Source organism: Oryctolagus cuniculus, chromosome 8, assembly GCF_051225735.1.
Source record: "Oryctolagus cuniculus isolate XC-2025 breed Fujian yellow rabbit chromosome 8, ASM5122573v1, whole genome shotgun sequence".
Taxonomy (NCBI): domain Eukaryota; kingdom Metazoa; phylum Chordata; class Mammalia; order Lagomorpha; family Leporidae; genus Oryctolagus; species Oryctolagus cuniculus.
Genome location: NC_142874.1, coordinates 95,499,679 through 95,526,601, shown reverse-complemented (window position 1 = coordinate 95,526,601; position 26,923 = coordinate 95,499,679). Strand labels below are relative to the sequence as shown.

Sequence of the window (26,923 nt, the reverse complement as noted above, 5' to 3'; positions counted from 1 at the left end):
AGTCGTCAGACCAGACTCTTTAGAACCAGCCTCCTCCATCGGTCTTGTGCTCTGTACTCCAGCAATCTTGAGGTTGAGTCACCGATTCTTCCCCAGAGCATCTCCTTATTGGTGCCCTCTTTGTCTTTTCCACAGAGCCATCCTCTCTCCCTTGTCCAAAGCTAACCCTCCTGCCTGTCCCAGGTCCTCTCCTCCGTCCTCAGGCACCTTTCTCAAGCTGCAGGAATGAGTTTCCAACATGCCAAAATGATCATCTTACCATTCTGCTCAGAAAAAGGTTCACAGAGCTCTGATCTCTCAGAGGATAAAATCTAGACTTTCTGGCGAGGAATCCAGGGATCACTACTACCTGGCCACAGACATTCCCCACCGTGAAGTTCACAGTGCGTGCTCTTGACCTCCTATACGTGCTCTGCTCTTTCATGCTGGGTCCTTGGTCTGGGACCCCTCCCCCACCCAGTTTTCCTCCTATGACTCCTTGATATGTAGACATAAATATTCACACTGGGTAAAGATCAACATAATCAGTGGAATTTGCTAACCGCTGGTTTCTTCCTCTGTACTAGTTTCAGAAGTAATTGCTATCCCTTTCCCTTCTTCACTTTCTTCATTTTCTTCAGAACTTCTGAAGAGCTGGGCAACAGATCAGAAAGATTCACTTCTCTCTCATGCTTAGAAGTCAACCAGCGTGTCTTTGAATATCCTCCACCTTTGAACGTTCCAAAAGGCAGGGAAAGTAACAAACGTCAAATAAGTGGTCATTGATCCCTACAAACTCTTTCTGCTACTCATTATAGTTAGAAGATTTGGGAAGATAAAACCTAAAGCCTAAAGCCTTAGGATTTCCATCTATTAATGAAAGAATTTTCTTTCTTTTTTTTTTAACCTTTATTTAATGAATATAAATTTCCAAAGTATAGCTAATGGATTACAATGGCTTCCCCCCCATAACGTCCCTCCCACCCGCAACCCTCACCTTTCCCGCTCCCTCTACCCTTCCATTCACATCAAGAATCATTTTCGATTCTCTTTATAAACAGAAGATCAGTTTAGCATATATTAAGTAAAGATTTCAACAGTTTGCACCCACACAGAAACATAAAGTGAACAATATTGTTTCAGTACTAGTTATAGCATTAAATCACAATGTACAGCACATTAAGGACAGAGATCCTACATAAGGAGTAAGTGCACAGTGATTCCTGTTGTTGACTTAACAAATTGACACTCTTGTTTATGGCATCAGTAATCACCCTAGGCTCTTGTCATGAGCTGCCAAGGCTATGGAAGCCCCCTGAGTTCACTGACTCTGATCATATTTACACAAAGTCGTAATAAGAGTGGAAGTTCTCTCCTCTCTTCAGAGAAAGGTACCTCCTTCTTTGATGACCCGTTCTTTCCACTGGGATCTCACTCGCGGAGATCTTTCATTTAGGTGTTTTTTTTTTTTTTTTTTTTTTTTGCCAGAGTGTCTTGGCTTTCCATGCCTGAAATACTCTCATGGGCTTTTCGGCCAGATCTGAATGCCTTAAGGGCTGATTCTGAGGCCAGAGTGCTGTTTAGGACATCTGCCATTCTATGATTCTGCTGTGTATCTCGCTTCCCATGTTGGATCATTCTCTCCCTTTTTGATTCTATCAGCTAGTATTTGCAGAAACTAGTCTTGTTTATGTGATCCCTTTGGCTCTTAGTCCTATCATTATGATCAATTGTGAACAGAAATTGATCATTTGGGCTAGTGAGATGGCATTGGTACATGCCACCTTGATGGGATTGAATTGGAATCCCCTGGTATGTTTCCAACTCTACCGTTTGAGGTAAGTCAGCTTGAGCATGTCCCGAATTGCACATCTCTTCCGTCTCTTATTCCCACTCTTATATTTAACAGCGATCACTTCTCAGTTAAGTTTCAACACTTAAGAATAACTGTGTATTCATTACAGTATTCAACCAAAAGTATTAAGTAGAACAAACAAAAAAAATACTAAGAGGGATAATGTATTAAGTTGTTCATCAACAGTCAGGGCAAGGGCTGATCAGGTCACCGTTTCTCATAGTGTTCATTTCACTTTAACAGGTTTCCTTCTTGGTGCTCGATTAGTTGTCACCAATCAGTGAGTACATATGACTGGCTTATTTCACTCAGCATAATTTTTTCCAAATTCCTAACAGGGATCAATTTTCAGTTAAAATTTAAACACCTAAGAATAATTGTGTGTTAATTACAGAGTTCAACCAATAGTACTAGAACAAAAAAAGTGGGTAGTTTGTTTTGATGTTGTGGAGTTTCTTGATTTCTTTGTAGATTCTGGTTATCAACCCTTTATCTGTTACACAGTTTGCAAATATTTTTTCCCATTCTCTCGGTTGCCTCTTCACTTTCCTGACTGTATCTTTTGAAGTACAGAAACTTCTCAATTTGATGCAATCCCAAATGTTAATTTTGGTTTTGACTACCTGTGCTTCTGGGGTATTTTCCAAGAAGTCTTTGTCAGTACCTATATCTTGCAGAGTTTTTCCAATGCTCTCTAATGATCTGATGGTGTCAGGTCGTAGATTTAAGTCTTTTATCCATGTTGAGTGAATTTTTGTGTAAGGTGAAAGGTAGGGGGTCTTGCTTCGTGATTCTGCACATGGAAATCCAATTTTCTTCTCTCCAGCTTTTGTTTTGCTTCCAATTTCCTGAGGCCTGAATTCACATTCAGAAGACATACTTGTCTTGAAGTTGTTTCCCAACTTCTTTCTCCCACCCACCTGCAACATGGCCCCACCTAGATGATATGTATCATTTAAATTTACAATGAACTGGAAATCTTACTGTTTCAAAACTGTACTTACAGCTCCTTAAGGCAATGCCATATGAATTATGGGTTTCGGGGTGAGTAGCAATCTCTCAATATCATAGTCAGATAAGAACTATGTGTTGATCTCTCTGGCCTGCTTTTGGTGAAAACAAAGCTGGCAAGTTATTCGTTGACGTGTCATATATGTCAAAGGGCAAGCCAGGGCACAGAAACCAGATCATGCTCTCTCGAATTATCATTGTTCATGTGTTAGATTTGTGAGTTGCTAAGCAAGTCTGCAGTCTTCTGATTGTGATGGAGCTGTGCATATGGTCTTATGGCTTCTGGATCCCAAGTGAGTAAAATGAACAAACCAAGTCTCCAGAGATGACCACTCATTTCAAAATAATATTTGGCCCCTACCACGCTGCTATCATTCTGCTTTTATTCTTGTTCTTGGCCCCACCAATTTTTGCTTCTCTTACACAATAGCCCACTCCCTGAATATTGCTCAGTATTTGGCAGACAAACAATTTAGTGTATTTCAAGGAAATTGTGGCTTTAACATTTTCAGGGAATTGTCTAATTCAGGTTATTTGTGTAGTAACCATTTGTGAACAGAAATTGAGTAGTCTGGGATCTATGTATATAGTGACCTGTTCTCACCATACTATGATTTTTAAGTAATTTTCTAATAATTCTATCAAAATGACTCCTTCTAGTACTGGAGCAGCTGTGTGATTTGTAAAGTAGCAAACGGTTGGAGTTCACTTGGTGCTGCTCCTTGCGTTTATATGTACAATTTCTGCAGGTACTAAAGCAGTGTATCAGAGCTATTAAACAGTTAAACCATCAATCTGGAATTCTGCCTCTTAGAACTGAAATTTTCATTCATTTTACTAAGTTTTGTGCTGAAGGCTGAAAGTGAGTGCAAACCATGTACATTCACAGAGTTGTGTTTCTTGTTGGAGACCAGCAAACATGAAGTTCTTGATGCTAGAGTGAAAAAGTGCTGGAAGCCACCAGGACACCCAGAGTGTGTGCATGACTACAGGCCTGTTGGGACACAACCATCCTGTGGTTCCACTTTTTTTTTAATTTGAAAGGACACAGAGAGAGAGAGAGAGAGAGAGAGTGAGAGAGAGAGAGAAAGAGAGATCTCCTGTCTACTGGGTAATTAAATGCCTGCAAGTTGAAGCCAGGAGCCTGGGAACTCAATCAGAGTCTCCGACATAGATGGCAAAGACTCAGTTACTACAGCCCTCATGTGCTGTTTCCCAGGGTGTGCACAAGCAGGAGTCTGTAAGTGGACTTGGAGCTGAAACCTGAAGGCTGAGGCACTCTGATACAAGACACAGGTGTCCCAATCACTGCACCAAATGCCTGGCCCATTTGGTTCCATTTTTGTACTTTGGTTTCAATCCATCTCTCCCTACTAATGTCAATGTAACTAAAAGCCAGCTGTGCGATACAGCGGGCTCCCTGAGGGCCATGTCACTCTATGATAACACTTGACAGTGCCTGGCTGTGCCCATGCCCATTTCTTTACTTGCTTCCCTAACCTGGGAGGAAGCAGAGGGAGCTGGATGCAGGCTTCTGTGCCACCAGCAGGACAGGCATTGAGAATTCCTTCTTTCTCTGGAGCAGACATCATTAGCACTAATGTAAAATCACAGAGCATCCAGCAACAGTGGTTCTCTTGGACACGTGCTACCTCACGAACATTCTGAGGATTGCCTTGACTCTGAGTCTGTCCTTCAGCATCTTTGACAAAGTGACCAGGCTTCCCTGCCTTTATGTGGCACTTCACTTCAAAGCCCTCGCACTAGCATCGTGCCATTTAATTTTGATGAAGCTGTAATGGCTTAGTAGATTTTTTGAAATCAAATGATGAACAGACTCAGAGGAGCTAAGTGACTTACTGAAGGTCACCCAGTAAGTGGTTGGTCACAGTAGCAAACGGATGATAGATACAGCAACAAATAATACTTTTGGAGATAGCTCTAATCCTTTAAGTATGAGTAAACTTTTTGTTATTCATTTAAAGATAAAGCTCAACATGTAAATCTTTCCCTGAGAGGAAAGAAGCATTACCAATCAGGACAATGGGTCTTAATGAATTCAAAATATTGAACTAACTCTTGGCTCGTAGACTAGATTTGAGGCATAGAAGTTAACAGAAGAGTTCTACATTGAATAGATTTTTGCGAAGTTGCATACCTGTGTGAGTACATATGTCAATATCTGTTTAGACGGTTGTAAATATTTGTGTCATTCCTTAGTTGCTTACCCATTTTCTATGCTATGTTCCTGGCTGCTTCTATCTTATCCCTATACTTCAAGCCACCACAGTATTTTTAACAAAAAGGAGTGACATCTCATGCTCACATTGTCAGTTGTGATCACTAACTACAACCATTTAACCACTACTGTGCATTTGGGAATGCATGTTTTTTCAGTATGGTTCCCGGAATAGTTTAATTTTGTAGTTAGTATCTGAACCTGACATTTGTCACACACATACATGCATTTGCCTTCATTTATAAGAGCAATTATGTAGTCAATGCAAATAAATAATATAAAATAAAAATACTTCCCCTCACTGTATTAAAATGTGTGACATTTCTGGGGGCCAGCGCCGTGGCTCACTTGGTTAATCCTCTGCCTGCGGCACTGGCACCCCATATGGGTGCCAGGTTCTAGTCCTGGTTGCTCCTCTTCCAGTCCAGCTCTCTGCTGTGGCCCGGGAGGGCAGTGGAGGATGGCCTGAGTGCTTGGGCCCTGCAGCTGCATGGGAGACCAGGAGGAAGCGCCTGGCTCCTGGCTTTGGATAGGTGCAGCACCATTGTGGCGGCCATTTGGGGAGTGAACCAGCAGAGGGAAGACCTTTCTCTCTGTCTCTCTCTCTCATTGTCTGTAATTCTACCTGCCAAATAAATTTTTTTAAAAAAAGAAAATTTATAAAATACGTGAAATTTCCTTTGAGTTTCTAAGAAATTTTTGGATTTATAAGTTCTTGATAATCTCAACTATTACATATAAATCCACCTTTTACCAGACTGTAGCTTTTACCCTAGGGCTTTAGTATATTTCATAAATAGAAGAATACCAGTGTCATGCAGTGCTACTCACAGTAGCCAACATATGGAATCAACCTAGGCATCCATCGCTGGATGAACGGATTTTTAAAATGTGGTATGAATATATAATAGAATATTATTTGGACATGAAAAAGAATGAAAGCCTGACATTTACCAGAAAATGGACAAAACTGAAGATCAGGATGTTAAGTAAAATGAACAAGAAACAGAAAGACAAATACATGTTCTCTCTCATATGTGAAAGTTTAAAAAGTAGATCTGAACTCAGAATAGTGATTATGAGAAGTTTGGAGAGGTGGGGAGAAGAAGGAGGGAGGTTGGATAGTGGTTAACAAAACACAGAGAGGAATGACAAGTTTTGATGTCTCATAGGTGACCGTAGTTCACAATAATGTTTAATATACTGTATGAAGAACTAGAAGTAAGGTGCTGATAGGCTCCAAACAAAAGATAAGGAAATGAAAAAGAAAAACAATGAGAGTACAGATGGTGGAAAGAGAAGTAGGGGTAGAAGACTTCATGCACAATAGTCTATCATATGTAGCTTGGGAACAAATGGATGGTCCTCTTCACTGGGTTTCAGTGACTGAGGGTAGAAGTGATACAACAATGCAAAAAGGCACAGGCAATATCTTTCCTCAGTGGGAAAGATGACATACATAAAATGACTAGAAAGAATCATTGGCTGGCCCCAATTTCCCACATAATGTTCAATGTCTTATCTAAATGTCTCTTGGATTTTACTTGAAAAAGCATTTCACATCAATCGCTGTGTCTTTTGTAAAGTTTCTGCACATCATTTATTGAGAGCATCTCTAAGGGGAGAACTAAGGATGTCTGCTGGTGCTACAGATGATGTGGGATACAGGAATCAGAAGACTGCTTCCAAGGAAGGCGTCTGTGTAGTCTCAAAATGTCAGGATGGTCCGAATACTGAAATAGGAAAGCAAAGATACTGTTTTAACATTTAGGCAATTCACACTCTTCCACATAAGAATCCAAGGAGCATTCAGTGTCTCATTGAAAATCCATATTCCCTGCCACTCGACTCCCATCTCAGTGCATTCCTGTTGAGTCAAATAGGAGTGCAGTTCATCTTTTCTGGTTCTGTCTTGTGTTTTCTCCAGTCTTAAGCTCACTCCTCCTGCATATGACTACCATTTATAATTCAAATCTACATTTTCATCCATAAAAAATCATTTTTGACAGCCTTCAAGACTAGTGCAATAAGGAATAAAACATATGGGTAATAACATGTAATATATTCTTGCTACGTGTCATGTAAGTTGTAGATGCTTTTCAAGCATTATCTCATTTAAACCTCTATCCAATAAATGCTATGAAGAAGGTTCTTAATACACTTTTCATTTTAGAGATTATAAAAATGTATTCTTAGAGATTTTTAACTTTCTTTAGGTCACACGTCTAGTTGAGTGTGGGGATTCAAATTTAAATACAAAGTTGTACACATTATATTATATGCAACTTGCCTAAAGGAACTGATAGCTTAATAAAGACTATGTTAAAAGTAAAAAGATAACATTTTATTTACATACTAGTCAAAGGTTTAACGCTCCACTTAATAAAGAATTCAACAAGTAAAAAGTTAAAAAGACCCATTAGTCAAAAAAGACCTAGTTCAGGCAAGGCTATAAATAATAATCAAATAAAAGATGACCATTTCACTCATATGCAGTAAATTTTAAAAGAATACAGATCATTAAATCTATAGAAGTCTATCATTCTTGACCATTGATTTGACAAAGATATAAAGCAAAGTTATTTTTTTTAACTTTCTACTTGTTGAACTCTATTTAGTGGTATCTTAAGTCTGACTGTGATGTAATAAAAACACATTATCTCAAAAGCAAAGAAACAAAGAAAGAAAGAAAGGAAGAAAGAGAAAAAGGAAATAAAAGAAAAGAAGAGGGTGGGACAGAAGGGTGGAGAAAGGAAGGTAATATAATTATATTCTTAGAATTGTATCTATAAACTACATTGAATCTGTTCTCTTTGTATTAATATCACATTAACATAAAAAGTATCAGATGGTTAAAAAAAATCCACAATGTTGAAGGCTTAATAGAGCTTTGGTATAGAGATGGTTAATGATTCTTAGTAGATATAAAGTTGAATTGTATGAATTCCAAGAGACTTCACTCTTGGAAATAGAAATATAAGAAATATAACATTTATATTGAAACTAATGCCCTTTCTAAAAGCCATCTTCTGATGAATAAATACTTTTTGAAAAATATCATATTAATAACTTTAAATTTTTACATGTATATTATACATATACAAGAAAATATTTGTAAATAATTTAGAAAATACAGGACAATGTAAAGAAGACAGTAAAAATGATCTGATTACAAAATCTAGAGATAACCATTGTTAATATTTTCTTGAATTTTTATCAAAATTTTCTAGATATATATGCTTTTTTTACTGCAGTGTTGAAAATTTAGAATCACATTATACATATAAGTTTGTATTCTCTATTTTTGAGCCAAAAATAACATCATAAGAACCTCTCAATGTAATGAAATACTTTTTAATGGTTTTATTAATTCCTAATTTATGGTTAGAATTTATTTAAGCATTGCCTTAATGTTGGACTTTCAAGATGCTTCTAATTTTATGTAGATAAACAGTAAATATATTCAACCATACATGTATGCTTCCATTTTTATTATTTCTCTGTGTACAATAGACTTTTATAAGTAGAATTATTAGGATAAAGGAGCTAGGTTTTTAAAGATTTCTGATAGAAATTACCAAATTGTTTTCTCAAAAGGTTATAACAATATTGCTACAAGCAGTACATTAAAGTGCCCATGTCAGCTTATTCTTTCTTAAAATTTTTATTAATATAAACAGAACATATTTCATAGGTATAGTTCCAAGAAGACATCCACACTCCCCTCATTCCCCTCTCCCCCCAAAGCTTATTCTTATCAGTATTGAATGTTACCATTTAAAAAATTTGCTCATTATATGGTTCACTTTATTTAAATGTGTATTCAACAATGTGGCATTAATATAAAGAGAATTTAAATTGCTTAACAAAAATATTTGGTGCTCAGCTCTCTAGTTTTGGTGATCTCTAGATCAGCATCTTCCAAATATTCATGGAAAATGTGTATTACAACAATTGTAGGTGGATTTCAAAAATGTTTGTATCAAAATAAACTTATCTTTTGACTCCATTTTCCATGAACTTTTTGAAGACCCTTCATGTCTGCTGTCATCTCTACAATATAATGATAATAGTGATGACAGTAAATGATAACTAACATTTACTAACTACTGGACTTCACAGCTCTTGAGCTCATGAGAGCCAGTGCAGTTTAATAAAAAGAAAATAGATTTTGCTAACATCTACCTTTGAATCCTGGTTTCATGCCTACTATCTGCCTAATTTGGCCAGGTCACATCTTCTCTGAGTCAGTCTTCCCTTAAGATTGTGAAATGAAAGCATATCGGCAATATTTGAGAACCACATTCAATAATGAAAGTAAGACGCTTCATGGAGCACCTTGCCCTCTGTGCTTCTTTCCTTCCTCAGGACTATTTCACAGTCGGTGTATATAGTATATGTTATATGAGTGCCCAAGAAATGCTACTGAAAGTTGAAAACCTCATAACAAAAAGTTTAGGGTAGGAGAAGCAGCAGGGCTAATGGAGTTAGAGCAGGAGGTTTATTACTGACTATTGCCAGTTGTGCCTCATATACATACAGGTGACAAAACTCAGCCTATGAGATGTGTATAAGTGCGAAATCTTAAAAGTAGAAAGTAGGGGGCCGGCGCTGTGACGTTGTAGGTTAAGCCTCTGCCTGAGAGGCTGGCATCCCATATGGGCGCCGGTTCATGTCCCTGCTGCTGCTCTTTCGATCCAGCTCTCTGGTAATGGCCTGAGAAAGCAGTGGAATATGGCCCAAGTGCTTAGGCCCTTGCACCCATGTGGGAAACCCAGAAGAAGCTCCTGTTTCCTGGTTTCAAATTGGCCCAGCTCTGGCCATTGTGGTCACTTGGGGAATAAACCAGTAGACCATTCTTTCTGTCTCTTTCTGTCACTCTGCCTCTCAAATAAATAAATGATATCTTTAAAAAAAAAAGAAGTATGAAAGGCAATTTGCTTTTTTCCCCCAAGCTTTGAAGAATATATAAGATTTAAGCATTTCAAATAGCATTTTGTACTCTGACAATAACTTTCTTTATGAAAACCATATGTACATTGCAAGAAGAAGTAAAAATCACAGTATTAAAATGAAAAACTGGCAATATCTTTATAAATCTATCCCATTGTAGTTCCACCTACTCTTATAATGCAGATTTGGAGGATATTCTGAATAGAATTTAAATTTACAGAAATTGACAATCAGCCTCTGTGACCAGCCAGAGGCTTCAGTAACTCCATAATGTAATTATCATGGTCTGATTCTCTTTCTAGCAAGGACGAGTATTCTATCATACAGAAATCTGAGTGGTTCTGATCATCAGACCTCTGTAACCAACAGCATTTGGCTTTAGCAGAATAGGAAATGCAAAGCAGTAGTTCTTAGCTTCTAACAATATGTTCTTAGATGTTCTACCTTGAAAGACTGAATGGTAAAGGAAAATGAAGCCACTCCAATTTTTTCTCATCCTTCCACATTTTCATTCTATGTTATCCAAACTTCAACCATGAAAGAAAACTTAAAATCTACCTCTTCCCAGAGCGAAGCAGGTCAAATCCTTCATTTATTTTTTCAAAAGGTAAAACATTGGTGATTAATGGATCCAATGAAAACTTCTTAGCCATAAAATCAGCCACGAGTTTGGGGACAGAATCTTTACTCTTAAAGCCTGAAAAGAAGACAGAGCCATTGTTAGATTCAGCCAGAAGTAGGAGAACTGGACTGTCAACTTTTCAGATAGAATAAAATGAAAGCTTATAAAAGTATTGAATACACATGCTGCTATTGTTGAGGTTAGTAGAGAGATAGTGCTTCAGTATCCTTTTCAGGGCCTTAATTATTTTTCAGTACCTCCAGATCAACCAGGGTGCTGAGTTCTTAGCTCTTTCATGGAGAAATTATGGCACAGATGATTATGCCCAAAGTCAAGGGGCAAATGTAGAGGTTGTCTAAACTTGGGCAATGAATGCTGTCATGAATTATTGCCACAGATTTTCTATGTCCTACTAGGAATGTTGGTGCCTTATCCAGTCACAAAAATAAAGAGATGGGGCTGAAATGTCCTTGTTAGTTTATGAGGACTCCAGGAAATCTGTCTTAGGATCCCTTCTTTCCATTTGTTCCCTGTCTGGCTTTGGAGCCTGTAGATACAACAGGAAGTCAAGTTTATGTTTGATGATGACTGCTTTTCAAAACCTGACCTTGTCACTTGTAAAAGCCAAGAAATTCTAAGACTTTTCTCTCCCATTGGCATCTCACATGAGCATCTCACATGAGCACCACTTTGAGTCCCAGGTGCTCCATTTCTGATCCAGCTTCCTGCTAATTGCACCTGGGAAAGCAGCAGAAGATGGCTCAAGAACTTGGGCCCTGTCATGTATATGAGAGACACAGATGGAGTTCCTGGGTCCTGGCTCTGGCAGTTGGGGAGTGAACCAGTGGATGGAAGATCTGTCTCTCTTTCACTCTCCCTTTCAAATAAATGTTTTTTAAAAAAAAAAGACTTTGCTCTCCAAGCTTAAGTACATACCACCAAAAATTGCTCCTTTCCAGGTGCGTCCACTCAGTAGCAGCATAGGGTTCACTGTGAGGCTTTGGGAATCAGGAGGTACCCCTACAATGACACTTGTCCCACATGCCCCGTGACAGCTTAACAGGGCAGCAACCTGGAATAAAATCAGATTTAGCATCATTAAAGTCAATTCTCTGATAGCTCCTACTTTTGATAGTATGCTGTAATATTGAATTAACTAGATTGTATGTGTGTGTGTAGAGGAAAGGGGTTATGTCCTTTGCTTCTTTATTCTCCATGGCGTATGGAACAGTGCCATAGTGCAGTGGCTTTAGAAAACGCCCTGAAAATATTTTTTGAAAAAAAGAACGAGTGTGTATTTCCCTCCTCCTTACAAAGTAATAAAGAGGCAAATATTATTATAAGCATGTAAGGGTATAAAGACTGCTTTATCACACTGATAGGTCTAAGAGTCAAAGGGATCACACAAACAAGACCAGTGTCTGCTAATACTAGCTGATAGAATCAAAAAGGGAGAGAACAATCCATCATGGGAAGTGGGATACACAGTAGACTCATAGAATGGCAGATGTCCTAAACAGCACTCTGGCCTCAGAATCAGCCCTTAAGGCATTCGGATATGGCTGAAGAGCCCATGAGAGTATTTTAGGCATGGAAAGCCAAGACACTGTGGCAAAAAAAAAAAAAAAAAAAGACCTAAATGAAAGATCTCTGTAAGTGAGATCCCAGTAGAAAGAACGGGCCATCAAAGAAGGAGGTACCTTTCTCTGAAGGGAGGAGAGAACTTCCACTTTGACTATGACCTTGTCTAAATAAGATAGAAGTCAGCGAACTCAAGAGGCTCCCATAGCCTTGGCAACTCATGACTAGAGCCTAGGGAGATTTCTGACACCATAAACAAGAGTGTCAAATTGTTAAGTCAACAACAGGAGTCACTGTGAACTTACTGCTCATGTGGGATCTCTGTCCTTAATGTGTTGTCCAATGTAAATTAATGCTGTAACTAGTACTCAAACAGTATGTTACACTTTATTTTCTGTGTGGGTTCAAACTGATGAAATCTTTACTTAATATATACTAAATTGATCTTCTGTATATAAAGATAATTGAAAATGTATTTTGATGTGAATGGAATGGGAGAAGGAGTGGGAGATGGGAGGGGTGAGGGTGGGAGGGAAGTTATGGGTGGGGGGGGAAGCCATTGTAATCCATAAACTGTACTTTGGAAAATTATATTTACTAAATAAAAGTGTTTTTTTTTTAAAAAAAATACTGCTTCCTCAATCAAAGACTGTTTCCTTTGATTATCACATGATTCTTGGGCAATCTATGAGTTGGTTAATGCATTATTCATTTATTTGTAAGCAGGTGTTTTGAACCAGGGACTCTGAAAAATATAATGATTATGTCATCAAAACTCTCTTGAATTTTCTCATCTCCCTTTCCAATGGATCCCCATTCTGTTCACTTCTAAGATGGACATATTTGAGTGTTATTTTTATCTTCACAAAATGTATATTGGCTTTACTGTAAACTTAAGATTTTATGAAATCTTAAGACTGTCCAGAAATCCATCCATCTCCAAAAGGGTTTGGGGACATATTCTGTAGTAAGGAAATTATTTGGGCTTCCCACGTTACATGATGGTTAGTCCTTTTATTTTGTTGTATGACATTTGGAGATCAGATATCCTCAGAACACATGGCTAGCAGGAATTGGTGTCATAAGGTAAAGTCACAATCTAGTTCTATGAGGGAAAATGTAAAAGGAGCAAAAGAAAAAAAGCTATGATGTGGGAAGAGCTGGATTCTGTTGGAACTTCAATCATTTTATGGTATATTGTCCTAGAGCAGGGATGTAAAAAATTTTACTCGCAGGTCACTTCTTCCTTTGATTATGGTACCAAGACTGCTGGAACTTATTGGATAACTTCAACAGTGGGGACGTGTTGGTTTCTGGAAACTTTTAGCATAGGACTAAAGATTTTAGATTAGGAGAATTATAGCTGGAGATTTCTCCTATGGCAACTGATGACATTTGTAGTTATATGAAAGTAATATCCTGTATTTTCTAAATGTAATGTCTGTAAGATTAGGAACAAAATTTCCTACCAGTAATAGCAGCTGGCATTTATTGAAAGTTTACAGATTACAGATGACATGTGATAAGAATTTTACATGCATTATCTCATGTCACCTATAAGCAAAGCCATGGACCACAGTGGGTGGTAAGAGCTGTTGAATTTTTTTTCTTTTATTTAATAAATTTAAATTTTGAAAGTACAACTTTTGGATTATAGTGGCTTTTTCCCCCATAACCCCACTCCCACCCGTAAACCATCCCATCTCCTACTCCCTCTTCCATCCCATTCTTCATTAAGATTCATTTTTAATTATATTTATATACAGAAGATCAATTTGGTATATATTAAGTAAAGATTTCAACACAAGATTTGTAATCTGTAGAATCAAAGATTTTACACCCACACAGATACACAAAGTATAAAGTACTGTTTGAATAGTAGTTTTACCGTTAATTCACATAGTACAACACATTAAGGACAGAGATCCTACATGGGGAGTAGGTACACAGTGACTCCTGTTGTTGATTTAACAATTGACACTCTTATTTTTGATGTCAGTAATCAGCTGAGGCCCTTATCATGAGCTGCCAAGGCTATGGAATCTCTTGATATATAACATATATATGTGTGTGTGTGTGTGTGTGTGTGTGTGTGTGTGTGTGATATATCATAACAACTCCGAACTTATTTAGACAAGGCCATAATCAAAGTGGAAGTTCTCTCCACCCTTCAGAGAAAGGTACCTCCTTCTTTGATAGCCCATTGTTTTCGCTGGAATCTCATTCACAGAGATCTTTCATTTAGGTCATTTTTCTGCCAGAGTGTCTTGGCTTTCCATGCCTGAGAAACTCTTGTGGGCTTTTTAGCTGGATCTGAATGTCTTAAGGACTGATTCTGAGGCCAGAGTGCTGTTTAGGGCATCTGCCATTCTGTGAGTCTGCTGTGTATCCCACTTCCTATGTTGGATTGTTCTCTCCTTTTTAATTCTATCAGCTTTTATTAGCAGACACTGGTCTTGTTTGTGTGATCTCTTTGAGATTTAATCCTATCTTTATGATCGATTATGAACTTAAACTGATCACTTTGACTGGTAAGATGGCATTGGTACATGCCACCTTAATGGGATTTGGAATCCCATGGCATGTTTCTAAAGAGCTAGTTGAATTTTAAAAGAAAGACATAGATCCTGGGTGTGGGCTCTGGGCCAGGCACTGTGCTCTCTCTAGTAAAATATAGTGTTAAAGCAGTCATTTTCTGTGGGGTATATTTTTCATTAATAAAATAATACTTGGCCTGAAATTGATCATTATTCATTTTATCCAACTAATAAAATGTGAAAATATATTGGGATTCATTAAAACATATAAAACTTGTTAAATCATCTTTATAATATTGTGGAGGGAAAAGAATATGTGTTGCTTATATTTACTTGATTTTGTTTTTTTTTCTAAAGATTAATTTGTTAACTTGTAATGGGTCAATTAAAAACACTTTTTTTCTTTAAAGGGGAAATATTCTTCAGACAGTTTTGCTTAGCTGCTGGAAGAAAAATTTCTCATAACAATAAGTTAAATAATTCAGATAAAAAACAGGAGATGGAAAATTACCATATATCAGCCTAATTCTTAATATGTAATAATTATATTTTATTGCTAAAACAGCAGATTCCAGATTACAGAGGCAGAAATCTCAAGGCATGTCACAGTACATACCACGGTATCAAGTCGACCGATCACTTCAAATGAAAAATCCACTCCTCCATCGCTTATCTCCTGTATCACCTCCTGGATGGGTTTCTTATAGTCTTGAGGGTTGATGCACTCAGTGGCACCCACCTCTTTGGCCTTTGGAAACTTGTCTTTGTTAATGTCCACTGCAATGATCCTGGATGCCCCAGCTGCTTTACAGCCCATGATAACAGAGAGGCCAACTCCTCCCAGGCCAAACACAGCACAGGTGGAGCCTGGGGTGACCTGTGTTTTTAGAAAATGCAAAATGGATTAAGTGATGATTGTTCGAAAGTCACTAAGCTATGAAGTGCAGTGCCTTGTCTGCTACTAGGAGCTACTCATATTCTTAAATCCAACCCACTGTCAAAACCTCTTCTTTTTTGCTTCATGTTTAATTTGGGGAGCATTGAACTGGATAATGGTTCTCAAACTTTCCTGTATATGAGACTCATCTGGGGAGCTTTACAAAATCCCATTGCCCAGCTGTGCCAATTAAATCAGAATCTATGTAGGCAGAATCTATCCCCACATGACTCCAGTTGGAAGCCAGGCTAGAACAGTGGACTGGATGATCTTTGAGTTTGAAATATCAGTGACTCCATTCATGGCAAGAACCTCAATGGTTCAAATCCATTGACAACTCCCTTCAGTATCTCATATGTACACAGAAGCAATTTTTGGGAAATGAAATAAGTGGAAAAAAAATAAGTGGACAGGGTCATGCCAAGTGACTGAAAATAACCCAAATCCAACCCTCAAAAGTTAAATCCTTTTTTTGGTTCATTGACTTTCATTTGTCATAAGCAGTAAAATGAGAGCCAAAGTTAGCTGTGAAACACAGACAAGTTATCCTTGATTCAAAGCAAAACCGAAACAATAGAGGAAATCCAACATATAACTTTAAGATAATACACTTTGAGACCAATGTGATCTTCATAGATCTTGAGCTTTGATTTTTAAGTCACATAAATGAACAATAATGCAATGAAAAGATGTTCTAAATTTTAATAATGACCAAAATCCATTAATGTGATTCCCCTTAGCTTCTAGTTTGTGTTTAGGCTCACTTATACCACCTGCTAAAACAGATGAAGCAATAACACAAGGGAGTTAGGGATAAAGTAACAGAAAAACGGGAAAGACATGTTCTAAATTGCTTAAATTGTCTAAAGACTGTTTAATAAATCTAGTCTTCTGTAGTCATCCTTCAGGGTAGATAAAATACTCCTTTTGTCCTCAGTAATTTTATTGTTATATTCCCTGTGAGTGTCTATTTACTTGTTCATTCACCAAATGTTATTAAGTACCAGAATAGGAACGGGCACTTAGAACACCCATATCTCATGCTGGATTGCCTGGGTCAGAATCCCAGCTCTCCTCTGATTCCAGTTTCCTGAAAGGCAGCAGGTGATAGCTCAAGCGTTTAGTCCCTGACACCAATTTGGGAGTCTCGGCTTGAGTTCTGGGCTCCTGGCTTGGCTGGGTCCAGCCTTAGCTGTTGTGGGCATTTAGGGATGAACAAATCAATGGATGGAAGATTTCTGTTTCTGTCTCTGTCTCTCTGCCTTTCAACTAAATAAAAATGAATACCTAAAAACAATTCAACAAGATACAAAAACTACTTTCTACCATAACTGGAAAAAATGCAGGGCTTGTGATTGTTAATTTGAAAGTGTTGGTAATTAAGTATTATGATTTAAAATTCAGCAGGAGATCTGAGGAAGTTATTCTCATCCTCACTCTCAAACTAACCAGCTATGACATGTTGCGAAAATATTTTTAAGTCTCTGGATCTCAATTTCGTAAAATGAAGGATGCTACTAGATTTTCAACCCCTTAGGAGAAAAAGACTTCACATAATTTCTCCTTGAGATTTGCCACTGCTGAAGTGTGTGCGTGTGTGTGTGTGTGTGTGCCATGTGTGTGTGTGTGTGTGTGTGTGTTCATAGCAGGGAGGAGATGTGGCAGTAAAATTCCATAATCAATGAATTATACATATCGCTAAAGCTTCATTAATTCCTTCCTAGGAATCCAAATGATAAATGACCCTTGTTTTAATAGTTTACAGACAAGGCTTTGGAATCTACTGTTGATCCTACTTCTGGGAGTAGGGACTAAAACATCCTCAAGGGAAAGTCCTTCGCTTCCTTCACTTTTGTTGCCTCGGAGTCTAGCAGAACCAACTGTGCCTGATGCATGCACAGGTGCTTTCTAATTATAGAATCATGACTAAATGAGTTCCAAGACCTAATATTTAATAATCTTATAAATAACAAATACATGTAGAAAATAATTATTAAAAATGAAATATTTAATTTTTCTTAACTATCAAGAGCTTTTTCAACTGTAATAAGCAGGTGAATTTTCTAAGACATGCTCCCAAATTTCTTCCAGAACTATAGTTCTATTCACAACCAACGCCTCCCAGATGTTTGAAAAAATCTCTAATTCCTTAAGAAATTGCTTCCCTTTTTATTTCCTGACAGCCTGAGTAGAACCGGTTTTATTGGCTGCTGTCATTCCTACCTTGGCAACTTTGACTGCCGACCCATAACCAGTTGAAAATCCACAGCCAATGAGGCAGACTTTCTCCAGTGGTGCAGCTGCATCAATTTTGGCCACTGCAATCTCATCCACCACTGTGTACTGGGAGAAGGTGCTGGTGCCAATGAAGTGGTGGATGGGCTTCCCCTTGCAGGTGAACCTGCTGGTGCCATCCAGTAGCATCCCCTTCGGCTTGCCCAGACTGCTCAGGGCAACACAGAAACACACAAGGACATGAGACCAGATCATAACTAATATGAAAACTCATTGGCTGTGCAAAGAGTATCAGAAACCTACTCATTTATCAAACAGAAGTTGCTTTCTGGGTGTTTACAAATTCTGCATTTTCCACACTGGGGAGTAAACAGCGGGATGACTTTATCACCTGGAGAGGGATAAAACAAATCCTTCTTAGATTTCTATACAGGAATTAATAAAGCAAGAATACAAAGCTTATATCTATACGTTAGACGTGTGTGTCTTTGAAGTCTCCAAGAAATAAGGTCCAAATACAACTGTCATCCATCACTGTCAGCATTGTCATCAGTTTGGGTTTATTTGTGCCTGAAGACTCCCACAGAGGAAATACAGATGTGGAAAGAAACATGGATTTTAAAAATTACTTCCACTGTCTTAATTCTTAACTTTTGCATACTCTGATTTCTGCTGGGGACCTTATACTCATAATTTCATTTAATCTTTCATTAATTCAAGCTTAAATATTCCCCCTCTAAGCACAAATCTTAGTTGCAAGGAAGCTACCACACCTCCACTACATGTTGAGGAGACTTGGCTTTTGTTGTAGCATAGGTTATAGTAAAAATGAGAATTTCAACAACCAATTCTTGACTTTTCAAAGTGATTCCGCTCATCTTTACTATGAACTGAATAAGAAAACAATCATTGGGCGGGGGAGGGAACTAACAAAAATGCGACAAAGAATTCAAAAATCTCCTTTGAAACCCTTAATTCTCAAAAATGGATTAGGGATTTTCTTTTAAGATAAGACCTGACTTTCAAATGTTTTTAGCTGATAGTTTATGAATTATCTATTTTTTCTGCTTTAATTATTTAAGTTACTATCCCTCTAGACCAGGAAAAATGCTCCCTTACATTTTATAGGCAAACTTTATGAAGGGATGATGACATGGACATTTTCTATTTATTCACCCTTTCCCCATAAAACATTACTAGTAATATCCATTAGATGTGAATAAAATGAATATTAAGGATAAAATAATTAGTGATTTGTAACCAGTCACAGTTAGCCCTGGCTAAAGGTAACAAAGCAGATGTTGCTTATGGCCAAATACTTTCTATTATGTTTCTTTCAGTTCCTTCCACCTAGTGTGTTTCATTTGTTCCATGTTCAAGAAGGGAGGCCATATTGGAAAAGGAAAATCTCTTCCCATCTGGGAAAAGATCGTATTGATTCAGTCATAGCCTAACAGCCCAGGTTCTGTGAACTCAGCACAGGACCAAGTCCACGCACTGATCTACAGACTCAGGACCAAGGCTATGCTTTTTCCTTTGTCCCAATTGTAGTTCTTTTTGTGCTTTATGGAAGACAGAGCTCAGCAACACTAGAATGTATTAACTCCACGCTGGCAGGTGCTGTGTGTCTTTTGGTCTTCATGTAATCCTCAGACTGGTGCCTGACATCTAGAATGGATACTCAAAACATAATTACTGCAGGAGAGAATTTCTAAATGCCTGAATGCATACATGACTGAGTTAGGCAGGGAGGGAAGGTGGGGAGCCCTCAAGTTCCAGCTTGCTTGTGAACTTGTGCAAGTTTTTTCATCTGTCATGGCCTCTGTTTCCTATTTGACCTCGATGCCCTTGGGATCTTGAACCAAGTCACCTTCCCTGAGTGGAAATTCTTTACCTGGTTTTACTGTTGTCACCCCCTCTCCAATGCTCTCCACAATGCCAGCTGCCTCATGGCCTAAAATCACAGGGAGAGGAACCGCAATGCTTCCTGTAACCGCGTGGTCATCTGAGCGACAGATTCCTGTGGCCACCATCTAAAGAGAAGAGGGTTAGATTCGGAAGAAGATTTGATCCTCTGACGGATTTTACCATTTCTGGAAAGTGGGCTTCTAAAGAGTTTTGCTAATAATCCCTGCATTTCCCAAATATGAAAGAGTCAGTTGATTTCCAAGTCTAAAGCCTTTCACATCTAGTCTACCTTCATTCCTTGACGTAAGCCATTTATAATAATTTATGAAATAACTTTTCTTGACAATTATCTTATGTAATAGACAAGAATGTGTGATTTTTGTGAAAATATAAGTTGCATAGTAACACCAAGAAATCACCCAATGTTGATCAGTTTTGAAATCTTGTACCATTTTTTACAAACACATACATTCTTTCTTATTTATTGGGATTATACTGTACATATTCTTTGGTCACTGGCACTATGGCCTAGTGGGCTAAGCCTCTGCCTGTGGCATTGGGATCCCATATGGGTGCCAGTTCAAGTCCTAGCTGCTCCTCTTCCACTCCAGCTCTCTGCTATGGCCCAGGAAAGCAAGTACTTGGGCCCCGACATCCGCTTGGGAGACCCTGGAAGAATTTCCTGGCTGCTGGCTTTGGATCAACCCAGCTCTGGCTGTTACAGTCATTTGGGAAGTGAACCAGTAGATGGAAGACCTTTTCCTCTGTTTCTCCTTTGCTTTCTCAAATAAATAAATAAGAAATCTTTAAAAAATCTTTAAGAGTATATATGTACACCTTTCCTTAACAACAAATCTAATTATGTTGTCTGGATGAACACATATTAAGTACTACTTAATGGATCTTTGGGTTTTTCCAGTTTGAATATTTTCTGAAATTTTTAAAACTAAAACTTTATAGAAATATAAAAATGTTTCACCTTAATGCGAACTTCATGGGCCTTCGGGGGTGCAACCTCCACCTCCTCGATGGAAAAGGGTTTGTTTAGCTGCCACAGCACAGCTGCTTTGCATTTTATTACCTGTAAAATCAAGCAGAAGTCTGTACCCCCATGTTCATCTCAGCTCAATTTGCAACAACTAAGATATGTGATCAACCCAGATGTCCATCAACTGAAGACTGGATAAAGAAATTATGGAATATAATACACTATCGATTACACAGAGCTTTAAAAAAATGAATCCTTCCATTTGCAAGAAAATGGATGCAACTGGAAACCATTATGCTTAGAGAAACAGGCCAGTCACAAAAAGACAAATGCCATATGGTCTCTCTGACCTGTATTAACTAATAGAGTACCTAAAATGTAATCTGTAGGAGGGAAACTGACACGTTGAGAGGTGATGATTTTGAACAATCCTTGCCTTGCCTGTCAAGGAACAGTATTGTTTTGGTTGGATGGTTGTTTGGTTTTGTTGTCTTCTTCATACTAATCAGTGAACCCTTTACTTAATTTAGGGTTAATTTTATGAGTATAAAAATTAACTGAGGGGATGGTGATGTGGCATAGCAAGTAAAGCCGCTGCTTGCAGTGCCGACATCCCATATGGGCGCCGGTTCAAGACACGACTGCTCCACTTCTGATCCAGCTCTCTGCTACGGTCTGGGAAAGCAGTGAAAGATGGCTCAAGTGCTTTGCCCCTGCATCTGCGTGGGAGACCCAGATGAAGCTCCAGGCTCCTGGCTTTGGATTGACGCAGCTCTGGCTGCCAGTTGGGCCAGTTGCGGCCAGTTGGGGAGTGAACCAACGGAGGGAAGACCTTTCTCTCTATCTCTACCTCAATCTGTGCCTCTGCCTCTCTGTAACTGCGACTTTCAAATAAATAAATAAATCTTTTTAAAAATTAACTGAAAAATTGATCTCTGTAAAAAATAAGAATGGGAAAGGGAGAGGGAAGAGGAAGAAAAGTGGCAGTAGAGTGGGAGGGAGGTAGAGGGGAAAGAATCATCATGTTTCCAAATCTGTATATATTCAGTGCATGAAGTTGAGAGCTCTTTTTAGAGATAATTGACATAATTGCAAATATGACAAAATTTCCAGTAAAACTTATTCTTCTGAGAGTTCATTTTCATAATGCATTTTTCAAATCCTTCAACTTTGAAGTGTGTTCACCAGCATCAGCATCAAAATAAATATTAGGGGTGGGTGTTTGGCCTAGTAATTAAATCACCAGTTAGGATGCCCACATCAAGTATACCTGGGCTCAACACTTGCCTCTCTACCTCCTGATTCCAGCTTCCTGCTAATGGGGACCCTAAGAAACAGTGCTGTTGGATCAAGTGGTTGGTTCCCTCTACCCATGTGAAAGGCCTGGATTGAGCTACTGGTTTTGGCCACCATGCTATGGTGTTTCAGGAATGAACCAGTGGATGGAGCTCTCTCTCCATTAGTGTACTTGATGTTGATACAATTATAATATCTACTTATGATTATCAGATGCTTGTGATGTGGCAGGTACATTGTAGTCTGTACTGTAGGCTGAGTTATGTGCTATATCTTTTTTTTTTTTTTTTGACAGGCAGAGTGGACAGTGAGAGAGAGAGAGACAGAGAGAAAGGTCTTCCTTTGCCATTGGTTCACCCTCCAATGGCCGCCGCGGCACACTGTGCAGATCCGAAGGCAGGAGCCAGGTACTTATCCTGGTCTCCCATGGGGTGCAGGGCCCAAGCACTTGGGCCATCCTCCACTGCACTCCCTGGCCACAGCAGAGAGCTGGCCTGGAAGAGGGGCAACCGGGACAGAATCCGGGGCCCTGACCAGGACTAGAACCCGGTGTGCCGGCGCCACAAGGCGGAGGATTAGCCTAGTGAGCTGCGGCACCAGCCATATATGCTATATCTTTAAACCCAGCAAGGTTGGGTATGTTGAATTATTTGCCTTTCTTTTGGATGAAAAGACTGAAGCTCAGCTGACTCAGTGAGTAATTTTCTAAAGTCTCAAATTGGCTGTCTAGAGAATTAAGATAAATCAAACTTTACCTTTTCTTCACCTCAGAGTAGTGAAAAGTCAATGAAAAGCTAAACAACAATATCAATAGTAGCAATGACTCACATGTATTGACTCATTCTAAGTGCCTTATAGTATTTATTTAGTAAATTCCCACAACCACCTCATGAGATCAGTGTTCCTGCTATCACTATTTATCACCTGAGAAAAATAAAAGGCAAGATTTGTTAACATAGTTTAAGTACTATCAATAGGCTAAGTTACTGATGTTGTGCCTGAGAGGGGAGGATTGCTAGATTACTATTTCTCTGCGTGTTGTTTTTGTTAATATAATTGGCTTACACCTTTACTGTATGAATTCAACATTTCTTCTAAGTGAGTTTGGGTAAATTTCCATTTTGTTCTCCTAATCATTTTCACTTGAAATATAATATGCCATTGTAAATACCCATCAATAATAAATGGAAATAAAATGAGCTGGAATAAGAACACTGGCAATTGGCCACTCACATGATTCCAGCCGGTGCTATTGATATGAACCTGTTGTTTAGAAGCTTCAAAACCTTTAAGCATTATACTTGGATATTCCACTACTGTGTCATCTGTTCTGAACACAGCAAGTGTACTTGCAAGCAGTTGCATTGGCTTTTGTAATTAAGCAGTTAAAAACATGAGCTGATTATTTTGAAAGACCCAATCCATTTCTCTGCACTTATAATCACATTCCTCAAATAAGTATCAATCTATGAAAGACTTAAAACAAAATATCTTTGTAACTAGTATTAGTAAGTGATTCAAATTTTCTGCAAAATGTGTTCATTTTCTGTAAAATCATGTTGACTTTTGTATGGAGAAGATACTGTTCTATAGAATATCTGTAGAACTTGCAAATTAGTATTATCTAACTGTGATGATCATAATGGCTTGAGATAATATATCTTGTAAGAGACTTTATAATAAAGGATATTTCAATGTGCTCTGAAATAAGTTCCTCTCATAAAACTGTCATACTTAATTTCCCTGCATTCAGACAAAGAATATAATTACAAAGAGTACCACATTAAAATTACAGTTTCTTAACATAAATATAACTTCTTGATTAAGTATGTCTAATTATATATTTGCAAGCTAGTCATAGTTATCTTAGAATAAACCCACAAATTATTACAAACTTATTTAATGTATGAATAAAGACTAATAGATACAGATCCTATGTATTTTTAATAAAGATATTTAGGAATAACTTATTTCCACTGCAGTTCAGTACACATTGTAAATTGTAGCACATATTTTATATTGTATTTCAGTGTACATTATTTCTAATTCATATATGAATTTTAACTCTTCAACAAATACCATGTCCTGTTATTTATGATATTAATGAGACTATAGTTCCAACAGTAAAATCTTTTTTGCTTACTTTTCCTGCTGTGCTCATGTTGTTTCTGTTTTCTCTGCAGAACAGGAGACTGGTGAATTCTTGTGGACTTCTTGCCTGCTCTAGTACATGAAGCCAATATATTGCACAGATTGTTTGCTCAAGTGCCACCCAGTTTGCACATGATCTCAGTCCTTAAGCCACACCTTATCAGCTTATTGTCACACTAAATCAAACCAGAAAAAGAAAAAAAAGGCACTCAAAACCTTGATTCAAAACTGATTTTGCAATATATCATTGCAGATAATACTTTGTTTTTATTAGGTTAAATATTTCCCTACACGTAAATTTTAATCTATCTCTCTGTCTCTGTCTCTCTCTGTCTCTCTCTGTCTCTCTCTTACTCTCTCTCCCTGGTGATTCCATGTTTCTCCTCTCTCAATCCCACTGAGGTTATTCCGAGTTCTATTTCCCTCTGTCTGCTCCAATTGCCAACTGTGAATGCACGTGGTGCAGCTGGGAAGGAGGAGAAGAAGGGGGAGCAGGACACCTGGAGCAGGACAGAAGGATATAGGACTGGAAGAGCACGTTTGATCCAGCTCTCTTCTTCTCTCCAGAGAGGAAATTAGGCACCCACTCTGTCCTAGCAAAGGTGCTCACTTGTCCCTGGTATTTCTGCTCCACACAACATCAGTCAGCATCGACTAATCACCTCCCTGTTCCAAGCACTGAACTGGTGCCCTTGGGTGACATGTACCAGTGCCAATAGGCAACATGGGGCAATGGGTATTGTATAACTTGTGGATCTAACACATGATTCCTTGCTATCTGTGTGAACTTGAACTTATTGAACTGCTCCTCCTCTTAGTTTTCTTATAAGACTAGAATGAATAATAGTACCAGTTCAAAGGACTGTTTGGTGCATAAATGAAAAAAAAAAAAAACAAGTTAAGCACTTATCACAGAGCTTGGCAGGTAGGAAACTCACCATCCAGGGAGGAGAAAGGCACACAAGCAAGCAAGTCAGCCTCTCTGGGCAGAGCTTATTAAAGGCAGGGCATTCAGACTGAAGGACTCAAAGGAGGCTTCATAAAGAACAGCCCTTTGTGTTAGGGCCCAAGGATTGTCTTGGCAAATAGACCAAATGCTCACTTAGGCCTTTCCCTATCCCTTGTTCAGGGCTTTGAATATGGAAAGAGAATATGGGCTTAATTTTTAATAAATCTCAAATCTTCTGCCAACACCTGGAGGCCACAATGCACATAGTCATGTAATGATTTATAGTCTGTCAGCATACACACAAAAAATATATATTTATCTAGACTTGCCAAAGGAGCAACATTGTGTCTGTGTCCACCTATACTTATGCAGGTACAGAGAGCCATCCTGGGGTGTTCCATTCCACCAAGCAGGGACAGAAGGTCTTTCATTTCTTTGTTGTGGTCTTAAACTCATTGCATAGGGGTTGGCACTGTGGTATAGTGGGTTAAGCCTCCGCCTGAGGCACTGGCATCCCATATGGGCGCCAGTCCATGTTCTGGCTGCTCTTCTTCTGTTCCAGCTCTCTGCTATTGCCTGGGAAAACAGTGGAGGATGGCGCAAGTGGTTGGCCCCTGCATCCACATAGGAGACCCAGAAGAAACTCCTGGCTCTTGGCTGCTGATTGGCCCAGCTCCTGCCATTGTGGCCATTTGGTGAGTGAACCAGCGGAGGGAATACCTTTCTCTCCTCTCCCTCTCTCTGTCTGTAATTCTACCTCTGAAATAAATAAGTAGAATCTTTTTTTCATTTCATTGGCATCACTTCCAGAGAATGGCATTCAGTCTCCTCTCGCATCCACCTACCTTCACTTGTGGAGACCATTGCAAAGAAGGGAGTCTGGCCACTTAGCATATGATCTGGATAGTATCAAGGATGCTGCTTGTCCAGATCCATTTGAAGGACTCTTTAGTGTGTTTGCATGGTGATAGACAGGCATGAAAAGATGGCAAAGAACCATTTCATTTCTTAATAAATCAATGTTAGTTGAGGTATAAGTTTACAGAAAGCTACTGACCACAATTTATTGAGCACCTACTATGTCTCCAGAACTCTATGGGAAGTTATTCCTGCATTTTCATGTATAAACCCCAGATCACCCTTACAAGGAAGGTATTACTGTTATTTTTCCCACTTTACAGATGAGGTAAGAGAAGCCCAATTGTTATAGGTCCCTAAATGTCCTTCCTAAGACAGAGAAGTTAGCTTCAAGAACAGAATTGTATTCAGGATAATGTTAATAAGAGTTTTACAGTGAAAATTGGGAAATCGCATTAGCATAAAAGGATAAGAAGTGGGTACTGTGTCTTAACTAACTGCCTATCAGGAGCTAACTGACTGACTGTCTCACATTTTCTCTCTCCTCCCCCCATCCCTTCAGTAGACCCTGGGCCCAATTCTTCTTTGTCTAAATTAGAGCCTTTCAGTCACTCAGTGGGGTCAAGTGTGCAGCCTAAGTCAGATGTCTGGCCACAGAACAATCATTTCAGATCAGAGGGCTGAGGTTATGTGAGTATAGGAAACCATCCTGAAATGCGCTGGGAAAATGGTATGCAGTGGCAGAATCCCAAGTCACATCTGTGTGACTCAGAAGCCCACATTCTGTCGTCTACTCTGCAAAAGGAGGCCGGGCAGAGAAGGGT

General features: G+C 38.6%; 1 protein-coding gene and 1 long non-coding RNA gene across 2 annotated transcripts in view; one reads left to right on the top strand and one right to left on the bottom strand.

Annotated features, from left to right (window-relative positions):
- Window positions 1-6,659: 6,659 nt before the first annotated feature.
- On the bottom strand, window positions 6,660-24,337 carry ADH1A (alcohol dehydrogenase 1A (class I), alpha polypeptide). Its single transcript, NM_001101704.1, is given in 9 exon segments — window positions 6,660-6,817; window positions 10,596-10,734; window positions 11,596-11,731; window positions 15,394-15,654; window positions 17,938-18,157; window positions 18,253-18,340; window positions 19,844-19,982; window positions 20,837-20,938; window positions 24,285-24,337. Coding segments are annotated over 9 exon segments (1,128 nt in total). The 5' UTR covers window positions 24,303-24,337; the 3' UTR covers window positions 6,660-6,792.
- A 1,421-nt stretch (window positions 24,338-25,758) lies between these two features.
- The window catches only part of LOC127483289 (uncharacterized), a 37,475-nt gene continuing 36,310 nt past the window's right edge, over window positions 25,759-26,923 (top strand). The window contains exon 1 of the long non-coding RNA XR_007909436.3: window positions 25,759-25,936. This is a non-coding gene — a long non-coding RNA (uncharacterized LOC127483289). The remainder of the gene's footprint in view (window positions 25,937-26,923) is intronic.